The sequence below is a fragment of the Quercus lobata genome, unplaced genomic scaffold (assembly GCF_001633185.2).
Source record: "Quercus lobata isolate SW786 unplaced genomic scaffold, ValleyOak3.0 Primary Assembly Scq3eQI_1866, whole genome shotgun sequence".
Taxonomy (NCBI): domain Eukaryota; kingdom Viridiplantae; phylum Streptophyta; class Magnoliopsida; order Fagales; family Fagaceae; genus Quercus; species Quercus lobata.
This window is the reverse complement of record NW_022154708.1, coordinates 381,880-404,587: the sequence shown is the minus strand read 5'-3', so window position 1 is coordinate 404,587 and position 22,708 is coordinate 381,880. Positions and strand designations below refer to the sequence as shown.

The following is a 22,708-nucleotide window of genomic DNA, read 5'->3' as shown; positions in this document are numbered from 1 at the left end:
CTTAAGTTATACCAACACATGACTCATGTCTGGCCTTTGGATAGCATAAGATGGTGTGCATGACATGGCTATCTCTATAGCTTTCCAGGCAGAGTTGGTGTTGAATTCTCCTTCTAATCTTGGATCAACAATGTTTTGAACATCACCCCTTTCAATCAAAGGATTAACCTAGTCAAGTATGTGACTGTTTTTCACAGGGCCTCTTACTATTGCAGCGCGGCCTGTGATTAGCTCAAACAAAATAATTCCAAAACTATAGACATTGCTTTTCTTATAAAAGTTTCCAGATGCTTGAAATCTGCATGTAAAACACATGTGGCTCGATAAATACAAGAAATTCATAGCTTGATTTAATTCTACTAGTTATTACTTTCATTACTTGAGCCTTAAATAATAGTCGTTGGCATCCTGATACTTTATATAACTCCCATTGGTGAAGAAAGTGAGTTGTGCTTAAAAAATATAATACAATGTACTTGTAAAAACTACAGAATTTTAAAATTTTGTTCAATTAAGAGAAATTTGTGAATTTTATAGTTTTTTGATGCATTGGGTACTTGGAAATCAATGTTTGCTCTTTAAAGGCAGAATATTTTTAAGTAGCGGAAAATTTTATGATAACAGGCTTAGTATGTTGTAGATTCCACTAGAACCTCTATACATAATGATACCTAAATTCACTCTTAACTCCAAATATATATATATATATATATATATCTACACACACAAATTAGCAGGCCTAAACACTTACGCAGGATCGAGGTATCCTAATGTGCCAACTGGGCGAGTTGACACACGAGAGTCATTTTCAGTTGCGAAGGCTCTAGACAGCCCGAAATCAGCTATCTTGGTTTGCATGTGTTCATTTAATAAAATGTTGGAAGGTTTCAAATCTCTATAGGTTATAGGTGGCTTACAACCATTATGTAGATACTCCAACCCTACAAACCCACCAGTAAACCATTGGTAACTTATTCTTAATATATTTATAACCGAAATCCAACAACATTGAAGATGAATAATCATGTAGTTGATTTGTTTACAAACCATGTGCTGCATCCACTGCAATATGAAGTCTCTCATTTCAAGTTAAGACATTTGTGTTTGTCACTGCAGCCGAAACATATCAATTTCTCTTTAAGCTGGGATGTTATAGCTCTGATTTCACAATTTTGCAAGAAAATTAATAACATTTGTGAGTTTTTAGTCAAACTACACATTCCTAAGCCTAATTATATGAAATAGCAATTGCATTTTTTTTTTTTTTATGTATTAAGCTTAGATTGGTTTTTTGGTACCTCACGCTTCCTCTTTTTTGGTTTGTTTTAATTGTTCTTATGTTTTGTATTGGTGTATCACGAAAATATTAGCTGGGCCTATGGATAGTGGTCATACCCACATTCTAATATGCTTAGATAGTAGTATAGTACCGTAGGTACTTCACTAAGGGGCAAGACTTAGTTACAGTTTCCTAGGCAGTATTCATTGTGTTTCATGATAAGATTAGGCAAAATGAGACTACTCAATGGAAAAGACTTGATACACATCTGGTATGAATTGCACCTGTTTGGTGCACTGCTCAAGCCAACATTCTTTTGATTTGACAGAGATAACTAATAGTGGAAAAGACTGTTCATATTCTAATATGCTTAGCTACTACTATAGGTGCTGTTATGGAGCTTGCCCTCTACTAAATCATGTTTTTAATTTGATCAAACCACAAAGGTAACTTACTGTGTCATATGATGAAGAGCCTTTGGACACAAATGGTAGATGGTAAATACCTGATAAATGTTGGTGTAGATTGCCATTAGCCATGAACTCATATATAAGTGCCTTCTTTTCACTCTCATCACAATATCCAACAAGAGAAACCAAGTTTCTATGATGGACTATCATTAAGAGTTGTGCCTTGTGATGCCCCAATTTGATTGATTGTGTGATGTGTGTGGGTGTGTGATGAGTCCCACATCGGGTATTTACTGGGTTGAACTGGGCTTTATTAATAACTACAAGGAGTCTCAATTGTGACTAGTCATTTTGAGGTATAGCGCAGATGTGGCTAGCGCTTTTCCTTGAGTTGTTACATATGGTATTAGGGCCGGCCCAGTAATCCCGTAGGGGCTCAGAGACACTACCTCACAAATTGGGCCCTAACGAGGACGTTAGGGATTTAAGTGAGGGAGATTATGATGCCCCAATTTGATTGATTGTGTGATGTGTGTTGGTGTGTGATGAGGATTGACATTTGGTCAGATTAAGTGATGTTTTTGAGGATTGTTTTGCAAATTTTAAGAGACAAGAGGTTGCATGCTAATTTGAGAAAGTGTGAGTGCTAGTTGAATAAAGTGGTGTTCTTAGGACATATGGTCTTTAGAGATGGAATTACAATGGACCTTCCTAAGATTGAAGCACTAGTAAATTGAGGTATGTTTGAATTTTCGAGGACGAAAATTTTATAAGAGGGAGAGAATGTAACACCCGCCTCACTTAAATTTAATTTTATTGCTTCTAAAGTGAAATTGATGAATTATTTAATTTATTTTGAAGGTGATATTATTTTATATTATGATATCTACAAAGAAAATAAATAAAAAATGTAATGTGAGAGTTATTTTGTGGATTATTCATATTAAACTTTTAGTCTCCTTATCAGTTAAGGAAAAGGATAAGAGACTAAAACCTATTTGGATTAGGAGTTTAAGTGTTAATGGAATTCTTTAGAGTTTTAGCCCATCTAAACAACCTTGATTTGAGTTTAATTGGGAATTAAAGTCTTGGAAGCTTATTTAAGTTTTAGTAGGTCTCAAACTCTAGCACAAGTAGGAGTGTTATTTAAGAGTACTAATTGGAGTTGGATTGATCTTCCTAGACTGAATTGGAGTGTTATTTTAGAGGTTTATATACTGGGTCTTTTAAGTCAATCACGTGAAAGGTAGAGTGGTTAGCGTATAAAAGATTAAAAGAAGAGAATTAGGGTTTCTCAAAATTGAAGGGATAGAAGACCGTGGAACTGCTAGGGGCAGCCAGCAAATTCGTTATATAGAGGTAAACATCAATATATGCACGCCTTAGTGATAACATATGTAACGACCCAAGGAAAAGCGCTAGCCACATCTACGCTATACCTCAAAAGAACTAGTCACAATTGAGGCTCCTTGTAGTTGTTAATAAAGCCCAAATCTACCCAGTAAATACCCGATGTGGGACTCATCACACATCCACACACATCACACAATCAATCAAATTGGGGCATCACAATCTCCCCCACTTAAATCCCTAACGTCCTCGTTAGGGCCCACTTTGTGGGGTAGTGTCTCTGAGCCCACACGGGATTATCATGCCGGCTCTGATACCATATGTAACGACCCAAGGAAAAGCGCTAGCCACATCTGCGCTATACCTCAAAAGAACTAGTCACAATTGAGGCTCCTTGTAGTTGTTAATAAAGCCCAAATCTACCTAGTAAATACCCGATATGGGACTCATCACACACCCACACACATCACACAATCAATCAAATCGGGGCATCATAACATATTTGATTATGGAACCTTCATCTCTAGGCTGCTTGAAAATATTGGAATTATACTAACAGTTGCTTAGGAATTGAAGTTATCATGGAAGTGTATTTTAGACATGGATTATTTTATTTGATTTTGAAACATATCCTCATATATGTATGTGGAGTAGCATCAAATCCTACATAGGTTAAGCACTAGTAGATGTTTTGTTGCTGGGATTTACGTAGATTGGTAGTGGTGCTAGCTTCATAACTTTTGTAATCTATATAATTGTTTCACGTTTCTAAATTATTGTCATTGCATGATACAAGTTACTAGGTCCTACGGGTAGAAATAACTTTGTAAACCTATAGCATCCTTTCTATGTTTTACGGGTAGGAATCTTATTGGATGCCATGTATATGTAAGGTGGGATAATATGATCTATAAGCATAAAATTATTAGGAAGTGTCCCTTACATCCTTATGGTATACGTCAAGGTGGATTAATTATATAATTATGTTACTCCTTTACTTTTAGGTGTGGAGGAAAAGCTCATTTGATTTTGGATCTAGACTACGAGTATTAGCAACTAGAGGTAAGTGGACTTCAGAACATGACGTCTCTCAAGATGTATATATTTATATATATTTTTGATAAATATATATATATATATATATAATATTGCAAAAGTGAAGTTTCCAAAAACTTATACCATGTCTATGCATGATACATATTAGAATTTTATTATTTCTTGTATATTGTTTTGAAACTGTATATGTTAAAGAATGACTCAAAACCATATTTTTTTTTGAAAGTATTTGTTATATAATATATGATTAATATTGGCAATATTGTAATATAGTAAAAATGTTTTCAAACGGTTAACTAGACAATCTGCAACCTTTGCCAACACAGGGTTAAGTGTTGGTCTTCGGCCGATGTAGTGTTATTGTGGTGTGGTGTAGTGTTATCGTTTGCTCTTTGGAGCCAGTGTTGCCTCTTTGAGGTTAGTGTTATTGTTCTCTATGGGGATCACCCACCGATTGTTTAGCAGCTTATGTCTTTGTCTGGCTAATGTTTAATGTTTTCCACATCAAACTATTGTTTTATTGTTATTGGCTGTTACAAGTGGAAAAATTGTTTATTACTATATTAAATTGTTTCTGCCTATCTAATGTATTTTGGCCAATTAAAGTGGTTACTATTTTATTTACTTATTACAATGTTATAGTAAATATTTTCTTTCTAACAGTTTTATAGAATATATTATATTACCGTTAAAGCTATATAGTAAATGTTTTGTAAAGACTATATTTTTAATGATACTAATGTTTTGTTTTGAAAGACATCCTCATGTTATGTAGTCTCTTATTGGGCTTCTAGCTCACCCCCCTTTCTCCATCCTTTCAAATTAGAGCAGTGGAATATCTTTTGGTGGTAGATCATTGGAGACATAGATTGAAGACTTCTTTTGGAGCTATGTTAGTTGATGGATTGTTTTAATATATTTTCTTAGTATAGTAAGTTTGGCATTTGTGGAACTCTTTTGAGATTGTATTTAGAGACTTTATTGTTAAAGTCTTTGTTTTATGGATTTCATAGGAAAGATTTTGATTATTTGAAGTTTATTTGTGGATATTTAATTACGCTCTATTCCATTATATTATTGTTGATTATTTATAAGATAGGTTATGCATCTAAATCCTTGGTATGGGTTTGGTGTGTTACATGCCTGTATTTCAAAACAATGCTCCAATTTAATTGGATAAAAGTATTTTAGCTGCATGCTTCATGCCATCATAGTTTCAAAATTAAATTAGCATTTTGAAGTAGTCAAAAATTCAATCTAACCTTTGCTCGAAATTTGTTATAGCCTTGGTTTGATGAAGTAGAGAGCAACTTAACAGCTACTTGTGTACTCAAATTGATTTCATCTCACACGGTATTGTTGAGGTTTCTCCATGATATTTTGTCAGTGGTAAAGCTAGAGGAGGTTCTGGATTGTATGCTCATCTCTATTTTGCACATCAAGAAGAGTTGTCCAAATTTATAGAGTCAGCATGGGCTCAAGATTGTATGAAGTGATCTCCCCAAGTTTGCTTGCCTTCTCAATTTGAATTCCCAGAATTGAAGAAGGCTAGAACAAGACCTTTTACAAAACCGCAGGAGATTGGGATGATATGGTTAATAATCTGTGTGGCACAGTGACCGGATTGTTATTTATTTATTTGGCAATTTTAGGTGACAATAGGTATGGACCAGGTGTGCGGTATTATATATATAAACTCAGCGGTGTTGTGAAGGAAAGATTCAAGTGTTCTTTAACTATTCTTTTGTGTAACTTGAGATCCCATGTGACTATTTGAACTGTTGACAACCTGCCCATGTATGTAAGAATTACTGTGATTAATATTATCTTTTTGGTCAAGCAAAATAGAGTATCAGCACACAGTCCCAGGATGGCAATCCTCAGAAAAATAAATCCCACGGACATCATAAAGTTAGGTACAAAACAACTGAAACATGACTCAAGCAAGATTCATACCCTTGCATTGCATGAAGAGAATGTGCACACTTACCACTCAGTCACATGTTGAATGGTCCATGTATGTAATCAAAATTTTTTATCAGCTGCATTATTAGTGGTCTTGATTGTGTGGTTTGTCACGATAGCCACTAGTGAAAACTAATTAATATTCACAGTATTTTTCTTCAATTTCTATACATTATTTTCATGACTTTCTTAAAGTCTTTGGTGTATCACAGGAAAAATAGGACTACCTGGGACTGGATGCTACATCTCTTGTACCTCACTTCAGTGAATTGTGATAACAATTACAGAATCAGAAAATAAAGAAAGAAGTACCTCCTTGTCTTTTCCTTCTATACATAGCCAGAGCACAAAAGATGAACAGAAGAACCATAATTGCTGCTATAGATGATGCAACAACTGGAACAACAAATTCCTTTTTCTTTTTCCTCTTGCATGGAACCGACATACAAAGATCTGGATTTTCGCCAACACTTGCATAAAATGCATCAAGGTAATATGCCATAGTAAGTTATTAAACATAGATAGATGGTGCTGTCATCTTGCAATTCAATTGATGTTGGAAAAATAGAAGAAATCTGATTTTACATATTAGTGAACAACATATACTTTTTCTAGTATTTGGCATGTATAAAAAGCAGTTATAATTGTAAAAGAAAGAGAGAGAAAACACAAGAAGGTGAAAAAATGAAATTAGAATATTAAGTAAATAAAATATTGGAGGAAGGAAGATAAGCTACCTCAAGACCATTTTCCCATCCCTAAACTTCTGCAGAAGAGCCTCAGGAACTGAACCTGTGAGCTTGTTTCCACTTATATTACTGCAAAGATATTGTTATGCAGATCACCTCAATTTCCTTCACTGAAATTTACATTTTCAATACCAAGATCAAAGCTCAACAACTTACAGTGTGTTCAAATTCAGTAGTTGTGCCAAAAATTCTGGCAGTGGCCCAGTTAAGTCATTGTATGACAAGTCCCTGAAACAGGAGTTAGCAAGATGCACAGATGTTAAGCTAAACAATTGTTTTCTTTTCTTGACAACCCGATAATCAACTACATGACTTGCATATAGAATTTCCAAGTAAAAATTCCTGAAATCAAATCCCACAAATACACTCTCCAAGCATTAACACCTTTGGCAATTAAGGGTTCCATTATCTACCTGCTGATTGGTAATCTCAAGCTAGCAGATGGTGTTTCTGGACATGCTGGTGTCTAGCTATCACTATTGTATAGTATCTGAATGCTAAATATCAATCACAATTCAGATTAAGACTCACAAGGACTGCATTACTTTGAGATTGGAGAACGAAGTTGCAATCTCCCCTGTCATATTGCTTGAGCCCAAGTTCCTGCTTGTCATAATGAAAGAAGGAAGAGTTATTGCCATTTTTTGAAAGATAATTTGCAATTAAAACAAAATTATTCTTATTTTTGGGGAGGAGATGTGTTTGAACATTCCATCAAAATGAAACAAATTTAGTCAAATATCAGAAGGTATGACAGAACCATATTTTTTAGTTGAATTTGAAAGGAGTTTGTTCCATTGTCACATTTCCTAAAATGATGCATCATATTTTCATATCAGTTAATATGATGGCCCATTTTATGTGCCTCCAAGTTAAGGAGGATTTTTTTTTCCCATTAGACAATATATTAATTGAAATATCACAGCATGTGTATTGTGTCAACACAAGTTTTGATGTTTTGGAAGTTCACTTCCAATGAGATGATCATTGGATGATTGTTGTCACTGCATTGCAAACCATCCCATGAGTATTCACTTGGGAGACATGGATCACCTTGCCAGTTTCTAGTCACATTGTATACTTTCTTGATGCCCATGATAGCTTCAACTATAGTTTTTTAAAAAATAAAAAGAAAGTGAGACAGAAAGGCAGGTGAATTCAAAATACAAAATCATAAAGAAAGAAGAAAGATGAAAAGTCACAATTATATCCGACATTTCCAGAAGTTGAAACATATATGACTTTGCTATGATAATGAATTTCTCTAGAATGTAGCATTAATGATGTTAAAAGTGAACTACCAACAGTTGCAAATTCTATGGTGGCTAGCAACAATGCAAGTCATGATACCAAACCATTTCATGAAAACTATGAAATAATTTGAAATTTTCTTTTGCTATTATTTAACGAACTTGTATGATCCTATTCTATTTTGGCATGGAGAGATAAAATTCATGGGAGCAACACAGATTTCATTGATAGATGAAAAACTATTGACAATGCCTAAAAGTGTGGTGGATCTAATAAAAGTTTCATAACAAGGTTTTGTCAACTTAAACTACCGCACTAAAGTTTTTGATTTCTATTTTGGCAACAGACAAAGGCTCATCTGGAAAATATTCTTGATGTAGTAAAGCTCTATATCAAACCTTCCTATGCTTAGAAACTATAATCACATATGGCTATGTCAACTTAAACTAGAATTTTCCATTTAGAAAAGACTCACTTATTAATTACTGAAAGGGACATCACCAATATTCTAAAGTCTTATTGTATCAGCAATCAAATTATCAACAAAAAAAAAAGTTCTTAAAATTCTAATGTGATACAAACTCGTTATATATTATACAAGACACAATTAACACTCTTCTTTTGTTGAACTACTACCTAGCATGGGGAGCTATATCTGATTCATACTCCAAATGGGTCATTTTGGAAGGAATTCTCGAAGTTGTTTTATTCCCCTCAGTTTCCATCCTTTGAGTTCTTCCCCAAGCCAGCTCTAGAGCCAAACATTCCTTCAATTCTGCCAACACATGATTCATGTCTAGCCTTTGGATAGCTAATGATGGTATACATGACATGGCTATCTCTATAGCTTTCCAAGCAGAATTAGTGTTGAATTCCCCTTCTAATCTTGGATCAACAATGTTTTGAACATCACCCCTTTCAATCAAAGGATTAACCCAATCAAGTATGTGATTGTTTCTCACAGGGCCTCTAAGTATTGCAAGGCGGCCAGTGATTAGATCAAACAAAATAATCCCAAGGCTATAGACATCACTTTTCTTATTGAAGTTTCCAAATGCTTGAAATCTGTAAATAAAACACAAGTAATTAGATAACTACAAGAAATCCATAGCTTGATTTAATTCTGCTGGTTATTTCTACCATTATATCCTATTTGCACTTAATCATTAATAGCAATTGGAATTCGGATGCTTTGGACAACTCCCACTAGTTAAGAAAGTGATATGTTCATCCAAATATTAATAAGATGTACTTGAAAAAAAAAAAAAAAAAAAAAAAAAAAAAAACCAAAACATTTGAAAAATTCTATGCAATTAAGAGAAGTTGTAAATTTTACAAATTTTGGATGCGGTGAGAACTTGGAATTCAATGTGGTGATCCTTACGTGCAAAACATTTTTAAGTAGAAAAATTTTAGATAAAAAGCTTAGAGTGTTGCAAATTCCATTAGTAGGTCTAAATGCTTACTCAGGATCAAGGTATCCCAATGTGCCAGCTGGGCGAGTTGACACATGAGAGTCACTTTCAGTTGCAAAGGCTCTAGACAGCCCAAAATTAGCTATCTCGGCTTGCATGTGTTCATTTATCAAAATGTTGGAAGGTTTCAAATCTCTATGGATTATAGGTGGCTTGCAACCATTATGTAGATACTCCAACCCTACAACTCCATCAGAAAACCATTGTAAACTTTTATTCAAGAAAAAAAAAATCAATTATAAAAATATTGATGATTAAAAATCATGTAATTGATTAATTTGCAAACCATGTGCTGCATCCACTGCAATGTGAAGTCTCTCGTTCAATGTCAAGACATTTGTGTTTGTAACTGCAGTCAAAACATATCAATTTTTCTCTTTCAGCTGAATTGTTATTGAAAATAGCTCTGGTTTTGCAATCATTCATAAGACATACACATTCCTAAACCCAATTATAGGAAACAGCAACAGCATTTCAGTTATATAAAGCTTAGATTGGCTAGTTGGCACCTCTGTCTGTTTTAATTTGGTTTGATGTTTCAAATAGGTGTATCATGAAAAGAGTAAATGTCTCTGGATAGTTCTCAGGCTTTTCATCCTTTTTTTTTTTTTGGAACCTTTTTTTGCCTCCCCACATTCTACTATATTTAGATAGCACCATAGTGGCTTCACTAAGGCGCAAGACTTAGTTACAATTTCATGCTAAGAGCAAGCAAAATGGGACTACCTATGCATTTTGTATGAGTTGCACTTTGTTAACGGGCTTGCCCCACACTTAATCATGTTTTTGATTTGATAAAGGTTACTTATAGTGAGTCAAAGAATGAAGCTCCTTTGAAGAAAAATGGTAAATACCTGATAAATGTTGGTGCAAATTGCCATTAGCCATGTACTCATATATGAGTGCCTTCTTTTCACCCTCATCACAGTATCCAACAAGAGAAACCAAGTTTCTATGATGAACTATCATCAAGAGTCGTGCCTATATTTCAAAACCAGTTCTACAATTTAGCTGATGAAAATCTTTTAGCTGCATGCCTTGTGTCATCACAGCTTCAATTTAAAATAAAATTTTCAAACTAATTGAAAAGACTAGCAGCACCTAACCTCTGCTTGAAATTCCTTATAGCCTTGGTATGATGAAGTAGAGAGGAGCTTAACAGCAACTTTAGTTTCATCTTTCAGTTTTCCAAGGTACACTTTTCCAAATTCTCCTTCCCCAATGATGGTTTTGAAGTTATTAGTTATGCTCACAACCTCAGAGTAGCTATACTGTTGATTCTGTGATTTGATACTAGATTTGGTAACCGTACCTACAGGAAGGACTATTTTCATAATTGTAACATGTAGATTGTAGAATTATATTAAAAAATATTGTGGGTTGTGTGGGAATATGTACAGTTTATGTTCTAATTCTCTCATGTTTGTGTCCTCAAATCTAGGTCATCTTAAACAAAATCGTTACTAGGATTAAATTCGAAGTCCACCTATCCTAGACACAGGGTGCAAATAAACTCTTGGGAATGTGTAACCAAATCCACCTTGTAAGGACACAAGGAAAAGGGCTAGGTCATCTCAAGTATGTAATTATTATTGCGGAGAATGAGTGCATTTTCCACTCGTTCACATGTTAAAGTGTCCCTGGATGTATTCAATTGTCAATCAATTGCATAATATGCTTTCATGATCGTGTGCTTGGTCACAACGGCCTCTGGTGAAAATTAATTAGTGTTTTCTATATTTTCTTTGATTCTATAATTTATTTTCATAATTTTCATTAAGGCTTGGGTCTACCACAGGAAAAATAGGACTAGCTAGGATTGGGTACTACATCTCTTGTAAACAACCTCACCTCAGCGAATTGTGATGACTGATGACAATTACAAAAGTAGAAAATAAAGAACTACCTCCATGTCTTTTCATTCTATAGATAGCCAGAGCACTAAAGATGAATAGAAGGACCAGGACTGCTGCTATTGATGATGCAATAACTGGAATAACGAACACCTTTTTCTTCTTTCTGTTGCATGGATCTGACAGACAAAGATCTGGATTTTCGCCGAAACTTGCATAAAGTGCATCAGGGTAATATGCCATTGTAAGTATATTATCAAACAGGGATGGTGTTGTCATCATGAAATACAAATTAACATTGGAAATATAAAAGAAATTGTATTACAAATCAGTGAACAAGTGAACATATACTTTTTTAAGTATTTAGCATGTACAGAAGCGGCATGTAAAAGAGAAAATATAAAAATCAAAAGAAAATGAAAAAATGAAACTCCTCCACAAGAAAAAGACCTTGCTCACCATGCTCGGAAGTATTCAAGTAGAGTTCTATAAGGAAAAGACTTCCACACCAAGGAGGAGTAGCCGATCATCTACTACTATAAAAACCCCAAAACCCTCGCAAGAAAAGATATGCATAATTTACCCTCTCTAGTACTCTAGAGTTGTGAGAATAATTCTCACTTGACCTTTGGAGGGTATTTGGCTAACACCACACCGGTGCTCTTTAAGGTCTTCTGTTATTTTGTTGTGCAGGTTCACTTTAAGTCGCGAGTGATGTGTGAACTATTGGTGATATTTTCGGCATCATCAGTTGGCGCCGTCTGTGGGAAATGTAGCACATTATCGCTTCCCGGACAAAAGAGTTACATGGTACTCACTTGCTCAATGGCGACCACTAACGACGTTCAAGAAGAAGAAGCCCCCATGACTGCACTTAAGAAACAGGTCAAGATGCTTGCCACAGCCGTGGAGCGCCTCACCAAACAAAACCGCAACTTGGAAGAGCAGCTGAACCAGAAAAATGCGGCACTCAATAACCAAGGAGCGGATCAAGAAGGAACCAGCGCTGAAAGGAGGAATCAAGAGGGACCACAGGCTAGTAACGCCCCAAGTAGACTAGAGCGACGGGACACGAGCCTTCCCTCTCTTGTAGATACAGCTCCGCCACCTATCATCGCGGAGATGCAGGTGATAAAGGAACATATGGAAGTAATGATGAACGCTCTCAAGGGACGAGTGTCCAGTGACCTTGACAACTTTGTCAACTGGACTGACTCACCATTTACCACTACCGTCAACTCCTTCCCCCTGTCGAGTAAGTTCCGCATGCCACATATGGATAGTTATGACAGGGTCAAGGACCCTCTAGATCACCTAGAGACCTTCAAGACCCTGATGCACCTTCAAGGAGTGGCAGACGCAATTATGTGCAGGGCCTTTCCTACAACCCTAAAGGGCACGGCAAGGATTTGGTTCAGCCGGCTAGCACGCAATTCCATCAGCATCTTCAAGGAGCTAAGCGCTCAATTTACTACGCACTTCATCGGAGGACATCGGTATAAGAAGTCCATAGCTTGCTTAATGAATATCAAGCAACGAGAGGAGGAAACATTAAGGGCCTACATATCCCGTTTCAATAAGGAGGCGCTCTCGATCGACGAAGCCGACGAGTAGCGGCATTCACGAATGGGCTGAAGGGGGGTAAGTTTTTGTTCTCCCTATGCAAAAACAACCCAAAGACCATGTCAGAGGTGCTTTACAGGGCCACCAAATATATGAACGTTGAAGACGCGTTGTTGGCTCGAGAAGAGAGGCCCAAGAAAAGAGGCCCAAGAAAAGATAGAGGCAAGAAGACACCCGACAGGACCAGGGGCGGAAGAAAGGAAGGGTAGGCGACCGAAGGGAGGAGAGACGCCCTAAACCCATGGGGGGAAGATTCACAAGTTTCACCCCATTAACCGCCCCGATAGACCAAGTCCTAATGCAAATTAAGGACGAAGGGGCCCTGACGTTCCCTGGAAAGTTTAAGAGTGATCCCAACAAACGATCTAGGGATAAATATTTCCGCTTTCATCATGACCATGGTCAAGACACAGCCGATTGCTACGACTTGAAGCAGCAGATTGAAGCCCTTATCAGACAAGGAAAGCTGCAGAAGTTCGTCAGCAATGAGAGAACAGATCCACCCCATAAGAACAGCACCCTCGACGAGAGAACAAGTGACCAAAACCCCCCATAGGGGACATAAGGATGATAGTCAGAGGAACAGCTGCAGCCGGGTCTTCAAAAAAGGCTCGCAAAATGTACCTCAAGATGGTACAGAGCATTCAGCTGATAGGCACTGTACCGAAAATAGCAAGAAGAGAAGGCCCCATTATCGGGTTCTCAGAAGAAGATGCACGAAGCCTACACCATCCACATGACGATGCGCTCATCGTCAGCATGCAGGTAGGAGACTACAACATGCACCAGGTGTTGGTCGACAACGGCAGCTCAGCCGATATCTTATATTATCCGGCGTTCCAGCAAATGAGGATTGATAAGGAGCAATTTATTCCGACGAACGCCCAGCTCGTTGGTTTCGGAGGAAGCCGAGTATTCCCTTTGGGCACAGTCACATTATCCATGACGGTAGGCGATTACTCCTAGCAAATCACCAAGGACGTAACATTCCTAGTGGTCGATTGCTCGTCTGCCTACAACGCTATCTTCAGAAGACCCACGCTTAACTTGTGGAAGGTGGTAACCTCAACTTACCACCTGATGCTCAAATTCCCTACGGATTATGGAGTGGGAGAGCTACGCGGAAGTCAAATGGCCGCACGGGAATGCTATGTAGCCATGATGGAGATGGAAGACCAAGTCCAGGCCTTGAACATAGAAGAGCACTGAACGGTGACAGAACCAACAAAGAAACTAGAGGAGATAACTCTTGACAGCTCCAATCATGACCAAACAACCAAGATCGGAACGCTCGCTAACCCCGCAATCCGTCAAGAGCTCATAACTTTCCTGAGGAGCAATCAAGACATGTTCGCCTGGAGTCATGACGACATGCCAGGAATAGACCCCTTAATCATGGTACACAAATTGAATGTGTTGCCCTCCTTTTCACCCGTCCGACAAAAGAAAAAAGTGTTCGCCCCAGAACGAGACCAAACAATAGCGGAAGAAGTCCGTAAACTACAAGAGGCAAGCTTCATTACGGAAGTCTATTACCCCGACTGGCTAGCGAACGTAGTAATGGTTAAAAAAACGAATGGCAAGTGGCAGATGTGCGTGGACTTCACCGATCTTAACAAAGCATGTCCCAAAGATAGCTATCCCCTTCCAAGGGTCGACGTCCTAGTAAACTTGATGGCTCAACACCAGTTACTAAGCTTCATGGACGCTTTCTCGGGTTATAACCAGATCCAAATGCACGAAGTTGATCAGGAGAAGACTTCATTCGTGACCAGTCAAGTTCTCTTCTTCTACAAAGTAATGCCATTCGGCCTAAAAAATGCGGGCGCAACGTACCAAAGGCTGATGAACAAGATGTTCGCGCAGCAAATCAGGAGAAATGTCTAGGTCTATGTCGATGACATGCTAGTGAAGAGCCGAAAGGAGGAAGATCACCTGGAAGACCTTAGAGAAACATTCGGCACGCTTCGATCCTATAACATGAAGCTCAATCCGGGAAAGTGCGCCTTCGGCGTGATAGCAGGAAAATTCCTAGGATTCATGGTATCTCAAAAGGGGATTGAGGCCAACCCAGACAAGATCCGAGCCATAATAAAGATGGCTCCCCCGAGAAATGTGAAGGAAGTAAAAAGCCTCAACGGCAAGATAGCGGTATTAAATAGATTCGTGTCGAGAGCCACAGACAAGTGCTTGCCCTTCTTTTGCACATTAAAGAAGTCTTTCGAGTGGACGAACGAGTGTCGGCGAGCATTCGAAGAGTTAAAAGCCTATCTATCTTCACCACCATTGCTGAGCCCCTCGCAACCAGGAGAAGAACTCTTCCTTTACCTGGCCGTCTCCCTTGTCGCAGTCAGCGCGGCCTTAATCAGAGAAGAGGACAGGGTACAAAAACCCGTATACTACGCCAGCCGGATGCTCTGCGGTGCCGAAGAAAGATACCCACCTATGGAGAAACTTGCCTTTGCATTAGTCATGATGGCTCGCAAGCTCAAGCCATACTTTCAAGCCCATACGATGAACGTAATGACCAACAAGCCCTTGCGAAGGGCGATAAGCAATCTTGAAGCTGCAGGTCGACTGACGTTGTGGGCTATAGAGTTGAGCGAATTTGACATCAAGTACCGCCCGCGGACAGCCATTAAAGGACAGATTGTAGCCGACTTCATAGCAGAGTTTACTCATGATGAAGACAGGAGGGCAGAAGAGCCCCCTCAGTGGAGCATATATACTGACGGATCATCCAATAGACGAGCCAGGGGAGCCGGCATCGTACTGCTGTCACCTGAAGGAGACAGGATTGAATGTATGGTCCACCTTGACTTCCCCACCAACAACAATGAAGCGGAATACGAAGCAGTGGTAGTAGGCCTCGACCTCGCCAAAGCCGCAGGAGCCGCGAGCGTAGTCGTTTACTGCGACTCTCAGGTCGTGACCAATCAAGTGAACAGAGACTATGAATGCAAGGGTGAAAGGATGAAGAGATACCTTGATCAAGTAAGGGCAAGAGTTGACGACCTAGAAGCCAAGATCATCCAAATCCCCAGGGGAGAAAATGAGCACGCCGACCGTCTAGCCAAAACTGCTTCAGCAGAGCATATGATAACCCCGGGTAATGTACTCTCTTTTGTTCAACTTTCTCCACTAATAGATCCCGGCAACATGCAGGAGATATGTTCCGAAAGCACCTGGACCACACCGTTAGTTTCATACTTAAAGAACGGGATATTACCAGATGAGAAGGAGGCAGCAAGAAAACTGAAGGTCCAGGCGGTAAGGTTCGTCTTGATAAAAGACGTCCTGTACAAAAGAGGTTTCTCCCGTCCATATCTAAGATGCCTGGGTGCCGAAGAGGTAGACCATGTGATGAGGGAGGCATACGAAGGGATCTGCGGAAACCATTCGGGGTCGAGGTCATTGGTGCACAAGCTGTTGCGAGCTGGGTATTACTGGCCAACCATGTAGAAGGACGCCGAGGCTTATGTTAAAAGCTGTGACAAATGCCAAAGATTCAGTAATATTATCAGGCAACCAACCGAAGAACTGACCCCGATGACGGCTCCATGACCATTCGCTCAGTGGGGACTAGACATTATAGGACCTTTCCCAACAGAGGTATGATAGCTGAAGTTCCTGGTAGTAGGTATTGACTACTTTACAAAATAGGTAGAAGCGGAAGCTTTGACCTCCATTACGGGGAAGAACATACGAAATTTTTTCTGGAGGTGCATCATATGCAGGTTTGGTATTCCTAGAGTCCTTGTCTCGGATAACGGGAGGCAGTTCGACGACGACTACTTCCGGGATTTTTGCTCACAGCTAGGGATAAAGAACCACTACTTATCCCCCGCCCATCCTCAGGCTAATGGCCAGGTTGAAGTCACGAACTGATCCTTGCTTAAAATTATCAAGACTCGGCTCGAGGAGGCAAAGGGCATATGGCCTGAAGAATTGCCGAGCATATTATGGGCATATAGGATGACGGCGAGGACCCCCACTGGAGAGACACCATTCCGACTTACGTATGGGAGCGAGGCGGCCATCCCGGCCAAAGTTGGACTTACAAGTTACAGGGTTCACAACCATGACGAGAGTAAGAATGATGAAGCAATGCGGCTACAGCTGGACCTAGTAGACGAGATGAGGTCGGCGGCGGAACAAAGGCTCGCTAGATACCAGGATTGCATGGCCAAACACTATAACTCTCGGGTCTGACATAGAGACTTCCAAGTTGGAGACCTCGTACTCAGAAAGGTCATGGGTGCCATTAGAGACCCTACACAAGGAAAGCTCGGCCCCAATTAGGAAGGACCTTACCGAGTTACGTCAGGGCAAAGGAAAGGCACCTACCACCTGGAGACGATAGACGGCAAGAAGCTGCCACATCCATGGAATGCCGAGCACTTAAGAAAGTACTACCAGTAGTAATAACATGGCGAACAACAACGATCCTAATTTCCCAGTTTATTTAAACTTTTTACTACAATTATTAGTTTTTCTTCAACTATTTTTGCTACAATCTTTTTGTGCCTTTTTAAGCCCAAGGGGGCAGGTACTTTTCCCTATGCATTTTCTTTTAAGAAGAATAATCAGATACAACTTTGATTTTCTACATGGATTTTTTATTATATGTTACAGAGTGTCCACAAAGTGGATGGATCATCCTAAGAGGATGACAATTTGAAGTCCAAAATGGACGGATACAAAACAAGTCCACAAAGTGGATGGATCATCCTAAGAGGATGACAATTTGAAGTCCAAAATTGACGGATACAAAACAAGTCCACAAAAGTGGAGGGATCATCCTAGGAGGATGACGATTTGAAGTCCAAAATAGACGAATACTAAACAAGTCCACAAAGAGGATGAATCATCCTAAGAGGATGACTATTTGAAGTCCAAAATGGACGAATACAAAACAGTTCCACAAAGTGGACAGGTCACCCTAAGAGGATGACAATTTGAAGTCCAAAATGGACTTCTACAAGACAAGTCCACAAAATGGACGGATCATCCCAAGAGGATGAGAGTCTTAAGTCCAAAATTGGACGGATACAAAATGAGTCCACAAAGTGAACGGATCATTCCAAAAGGGCAAAAAAGTGAAGTCCAAAAAGGTACGGACTCCTAACCGTTCCACAAAGTGGACGGGTCTCCCATAAAAGGATGGATAAATTATTTTGATAAAAGTGGACGGATAAAACATCCACAAGGAGATGGGTACAAACAAAATCCACAATAACGGAATCCAACTGCAAAATTAAAAATTCACAAGTAATAACACTCGGCATGTAAAACAGAGTAAACGGATCCATTCAACAAAAGCAAAACCAATGATGTTAAGCCCTTAAAAGGCAATATTTACATAGCGTCCACAACGGACGAAAATTTTTCACCGAGTAAAAAAAAAAAAAAAAAAAAAAAAAAAAAAAAAACCTACCTAAGGCAACGACTGAACAGGAGCCTCATTAGCAACAGATTGAGGGACCGTCTCCACCTCGGGTTGTACCCGTGCATTTTTGTCTGGCGCTGACTCCCTGTTGCCAGTAACATCGTCACCAGCAAAGAGGTCGTCAGTATCATCTGAAGCAGTAGGCATTATAGACGTCTGGGGTGGATCCTCAACCTTGATTTTTGAAATGTCCAAATCAGGGTAAGCCTTCTTGACTTGACGGATAGCATCGTCGAAACCCTGGAGGAAGGAGTCTCCGAGCTCGGAGATCAGGGCGTCAGAATCATGGTACTTGCGTACTGCGACATCCTTAGCCTAACGGACCTCATACTTCAGGTTTTGTATCTCTTTGTCCTTACCCTCAAGGGCCTTTTTTGCCTCCTCCGTCACCTATTCAAGACTTTTCCTTGCCTTCTCTGAAAGTTCAAGCTTCTTCTCCATCTTGGGTTTCCAATTTCGCAACTGGTTAAGCTCGTCCTCTGTTTGCTCCACTTTTGCCCGTACACAATCTAGGGCTGTCTCATGGCTAAGGCACCATCCCATCAGCCCCTTCATCATAACCATTGCCTAAAAAATAATAATAGTGATAGTTATGAAATAAAGTGTGTGGACAAAAAAAAGAAAAGTAATTAGCATTGGTAAAGTGGACGGGCTGTCTTACCTATGTAATCGCAAACAAGCCCGTCTCCCCCATGGCCTCCATCGAATGGTTGCCCAGATCTTCATAATCCTCCGTCGACATAATGGAGGAAATCTGTTCTAAGACATGCTTAGAATCCTCACGAAGAAGGACGGACGGCTTCTCTTAATCCTTCGACGGCCCCTTCATGAGGCCTTTGCCGACCCCATGCTTGATTGGAGTAGCCGTCTTTGCAGCCTCAACCATAAGCCCTACGACGGGCTCTAAGGATACTTTGGCCTTCTTGGCTTAACGATCCCCTTTGGGCTGTGGTTTCCTCTTGACAGACGGATTACTTGGGCCCGTCCCAAGGGGAGCTACATCGCCTGTGTCTTTCTTCTTTGCGGCTTTGGACCTAATCAAAGCTCTCCTCTTGGCGTCGTCCATTTCTAAAAAAGTGGACGGACAATGTTAGCTATCAAAATAAGATATAGAGCTTGTCAAGATTAGGACGACGGACTTACGCCTTCGAATCTGTTCCTCGTACTTGACGGCTACGGGCATTGGTTCTAGATCGTCGCAATACCAATGGATAGTCTTAAGCGACACCAATTTCACCCAAGTCCTTTCCTCTGGCTGGGTCTTTGAGAAAATTTTTTCAAGAAAGGAAAACTCCTTATTATCCACCTGGGGACGTCGTCTAACTGCAAAGGAGGAAGGATGGTTAAATTGGTCAAAAAAAAATTCAATTAAATTAATTAAGAAATGAACGGTTATATATTAGGACGGGTCATACTAGACGGGTGTAATATGCCCCAAGTCGTGTCGATGGGCATATAATCCGTGTCTTCTGGATGACACATCCAACCGTCACCCTCTAGAAAGAAGTAACGGCTCTTCCAATCCCTATTCGAGTCCGGCGTGTTGTAAATAACCTTCAGTAATGGACTCCTAGGAACAAAGCTGTATATTCCCCTGGACCTATCAATTTCATCCAGATGATAGCAATGGAGGAACTCCCTAACTGTCAGCCTCTTGGCACCGTCGGACATTGCGCCATACAGGATCTCCATCGCTATGAAGACCCTCCAGGCATTAGGGGAGATTTGGTTCACGGATAGTCCCAAATATCAGAGGAGCTCACGGTGAAATGAACTTAGTGGAAACCTGAGTCCGGCCTTCAACATTTGCTCGTATACCCCGACACCCTCTACCCCATCATAATAACATCTCTCTGACTTATATGGTAGATGGATGTAAATGTTGTCTAGAATTTGATAGTTATCTCTAAATGTTTTGAAGTGCTTTTCTTTGATAATAGACGTGAAGTAATTCACCATCCACTCTGGTAGCATGACGAACTCCCTGAGCCCATCAGCACCGACGACGGATCTAACTATCTGTTCCTCACTGTCATCAAAGCCCTCTCCTTGTTGAACTACCTCCGTTTCCTCATATGTTGAGGACGAGGAGGAGGAAGACGGACTCCTATCATCGCCTGGACTCTCTTGTTCTTTGTGACCGGACGGATATACTTCCTCCTAATCCAGCCCGTCACGGACAACCGATTGATTACTGGACGCACTAGACATTTCCTACACGAAACAACAAAAACCTAAGACTCTGACGGATCTATGTATTCGTGACGGGTGTGTATAGTTAGGTAAATTAAAACAAAATTGGTCTTTGGAAAAAGAGCACTTACCAAATTTGTGGGTGAAAGTAGAAAAGTACGACACTGACGATCGAAGCAACTAGACGGTTCAGTCTCTGATAAGTATGACGGGTAAGCTCTGACAAGAATGACGGGTGAGCTCTGACAAGTGAATTTTAGCTGAAAATGGAGAAATGAGAAGGAAGGCTCTCTTATTTATAAGGAAGATGCACGGAAGCCGAAGCGACGTTTCAATCCGAGATAAAAGCCAATCAAATTACGACACGTGTCATCATCATTAATGACTTTCTTACAGCCTGTCAGTAGTTGGTGTGGTCAACAGTTTCCTCGTTTGCACCGTCTCCCTAGCTGGCGTGAATCCGTTAACCCGTTACAGTGGTAACCTCAAAATCCTTCGCTTTAATACTCCTTGGTCTCATCCCGTCATCAAAAACTATCCGTCACGCCCTTATCCTAGGATCGTCACCCCATGGTTCCTTTGTTCTGAGATGACGGACCCATCGGGTGAAGGGGGCAACTGAAGAGGATAAAATATAGCCTGACGGGCCTATTGTAATGGGCCTGACGGATCTGATTCTTTGGGCCGATATGGAGCTGGTCCAACACTCGTTAAAGCCCATCACTGATGGATATAGTAAGGGCCCTTGATCTAAGGTCTCTGCTGCTTGCTTTAGAATCACCCTAGAATCTAAAAGTGGAAATCCTAGCACAAGGGGGATTCTAGAAGATACGCACACTAAATGAAGGTCTCCTTCACAAGAAAAGACCTTGCTCACCACGCTCGGAAATATTCAAGTAGAGTTCTATAAGGAAAAGACTTCCACACCAAGGAGGAGTAGCCGATCATCTACTACTATAAAAACCCCAAAACCCTCGCAAGAAAAGGTACGCATAATTTACCCTCTCTAGCACTCTAGAGTTGTGAGAATAATTCTAACTTGACCTTCAGAGGGTATTTAGTCGGCACCACACCGGTGCTCTCTAAGTTCTTCTGTTATTTTGTTGTGCAGGTTCACTTTGAGTCTCGAGTGCTATGTGACCTATTCGTGATATTTTCGGTATCATCAAAGACCATAGGGTCTTGATGCGAAGAAAACAATGGGAAAATTTTAGAGTCTTGCTCGTGGGTGTTTTGAAAAACGGATTGGGGGTTGGTGGTTGTGGTGTTGTGAACCCTAAGTGGTGGTGGTTGTGGATTGGTTTGGATTCACTAGTTGTGGTGGGTTTGTTGTTGGTGTGGGTTGATTGGTTTGTTTGTGTCTGGTCTCTCTTTGGTTAGTTGGGTTCATTGATGATTTTGGTTTGGGTTGATTGGATTGGGTTTTCTCTGAGGTTTGTAGTGGATCTGATGGTGCTGGGCAATTGGTTTGTGTTGAATTTGGGTTTTCCCTGAGGTTTGATGATTTCTCTGAAATTTGATGAGTTTGGGCAATTGGGTTGTGTTGATGGTGCTGGGTGATTGTGATGAATTTGGGTCGATTTGGGTTTGATGATTGGATTGAGTTCATTGTTCTTCATTCTTCTTGTTAGTATTTAATTTAATTTTTCCTTTTTTTTTTTTTGTTTTTTGTTTTTTGTTTGTGTTGTTGTGATCTGGGTTTGAATTCTTGGATGTTGGGTTTGATCTTGGAAGAACATGAAGAAAAGTTGTAATGTTCTTACCCAAAAAAAGAAATGAAAATAACAAAAAAAAAAATTAATTTTTTTAATAAATTTTCTGACGTGACTTTTAAAAAAGATGTTGAGGTGTGATTTTAAAAATATCAACTAAAATATTTTATTATTATTTTATTAGTTATGTCAGTATTTAATGTACAAATATGACGCTTCATCTGTCACGTAGAACTATTTTACTAATAGGTTAATGACAGGGATCAAAACATAAATGATTTTTTGATTGTAGGGACTAAAATAGGCTCAAAATCAATTTAGAGACTAAAATGAGAATTAATCC

At 39.6% G+C, this 22,708-nt stretch overlaps 1 protein-coding gene across 1 annotated transcript; it reads right to left on the bottom strand.

The window, feature by feature from the left end:
- Window positions 1-168: 168 nt before the first annotated feature.
- Window positions 169-11,631, bottom strand: LOC115972994 (putative leucine-rich repeat receptor-like serine/threonine-protein kinase At2g19230). Its single transcript, XM_031093207.1, has 6 exons — window positions 11,442-11,631; window positions 10,642-10,847; window positions 10,390-10,516; window positions 9,822-9,884; window positions 9,527-9,716; window positions 169-298 (listed from the first exon to the last, which is right to left on the bottom strand). The coding sequence occupies exons 1-6, from the start codon at window positions 11,629-11,631 to the stop codon at window positions 169-171; spliced, it is 906 nt and encodes a 301-aa protein (XP_030949067.1).
- Between the last annotated feature and the right edge of the window lie 11,077 nt (window positions 11,632-22,708).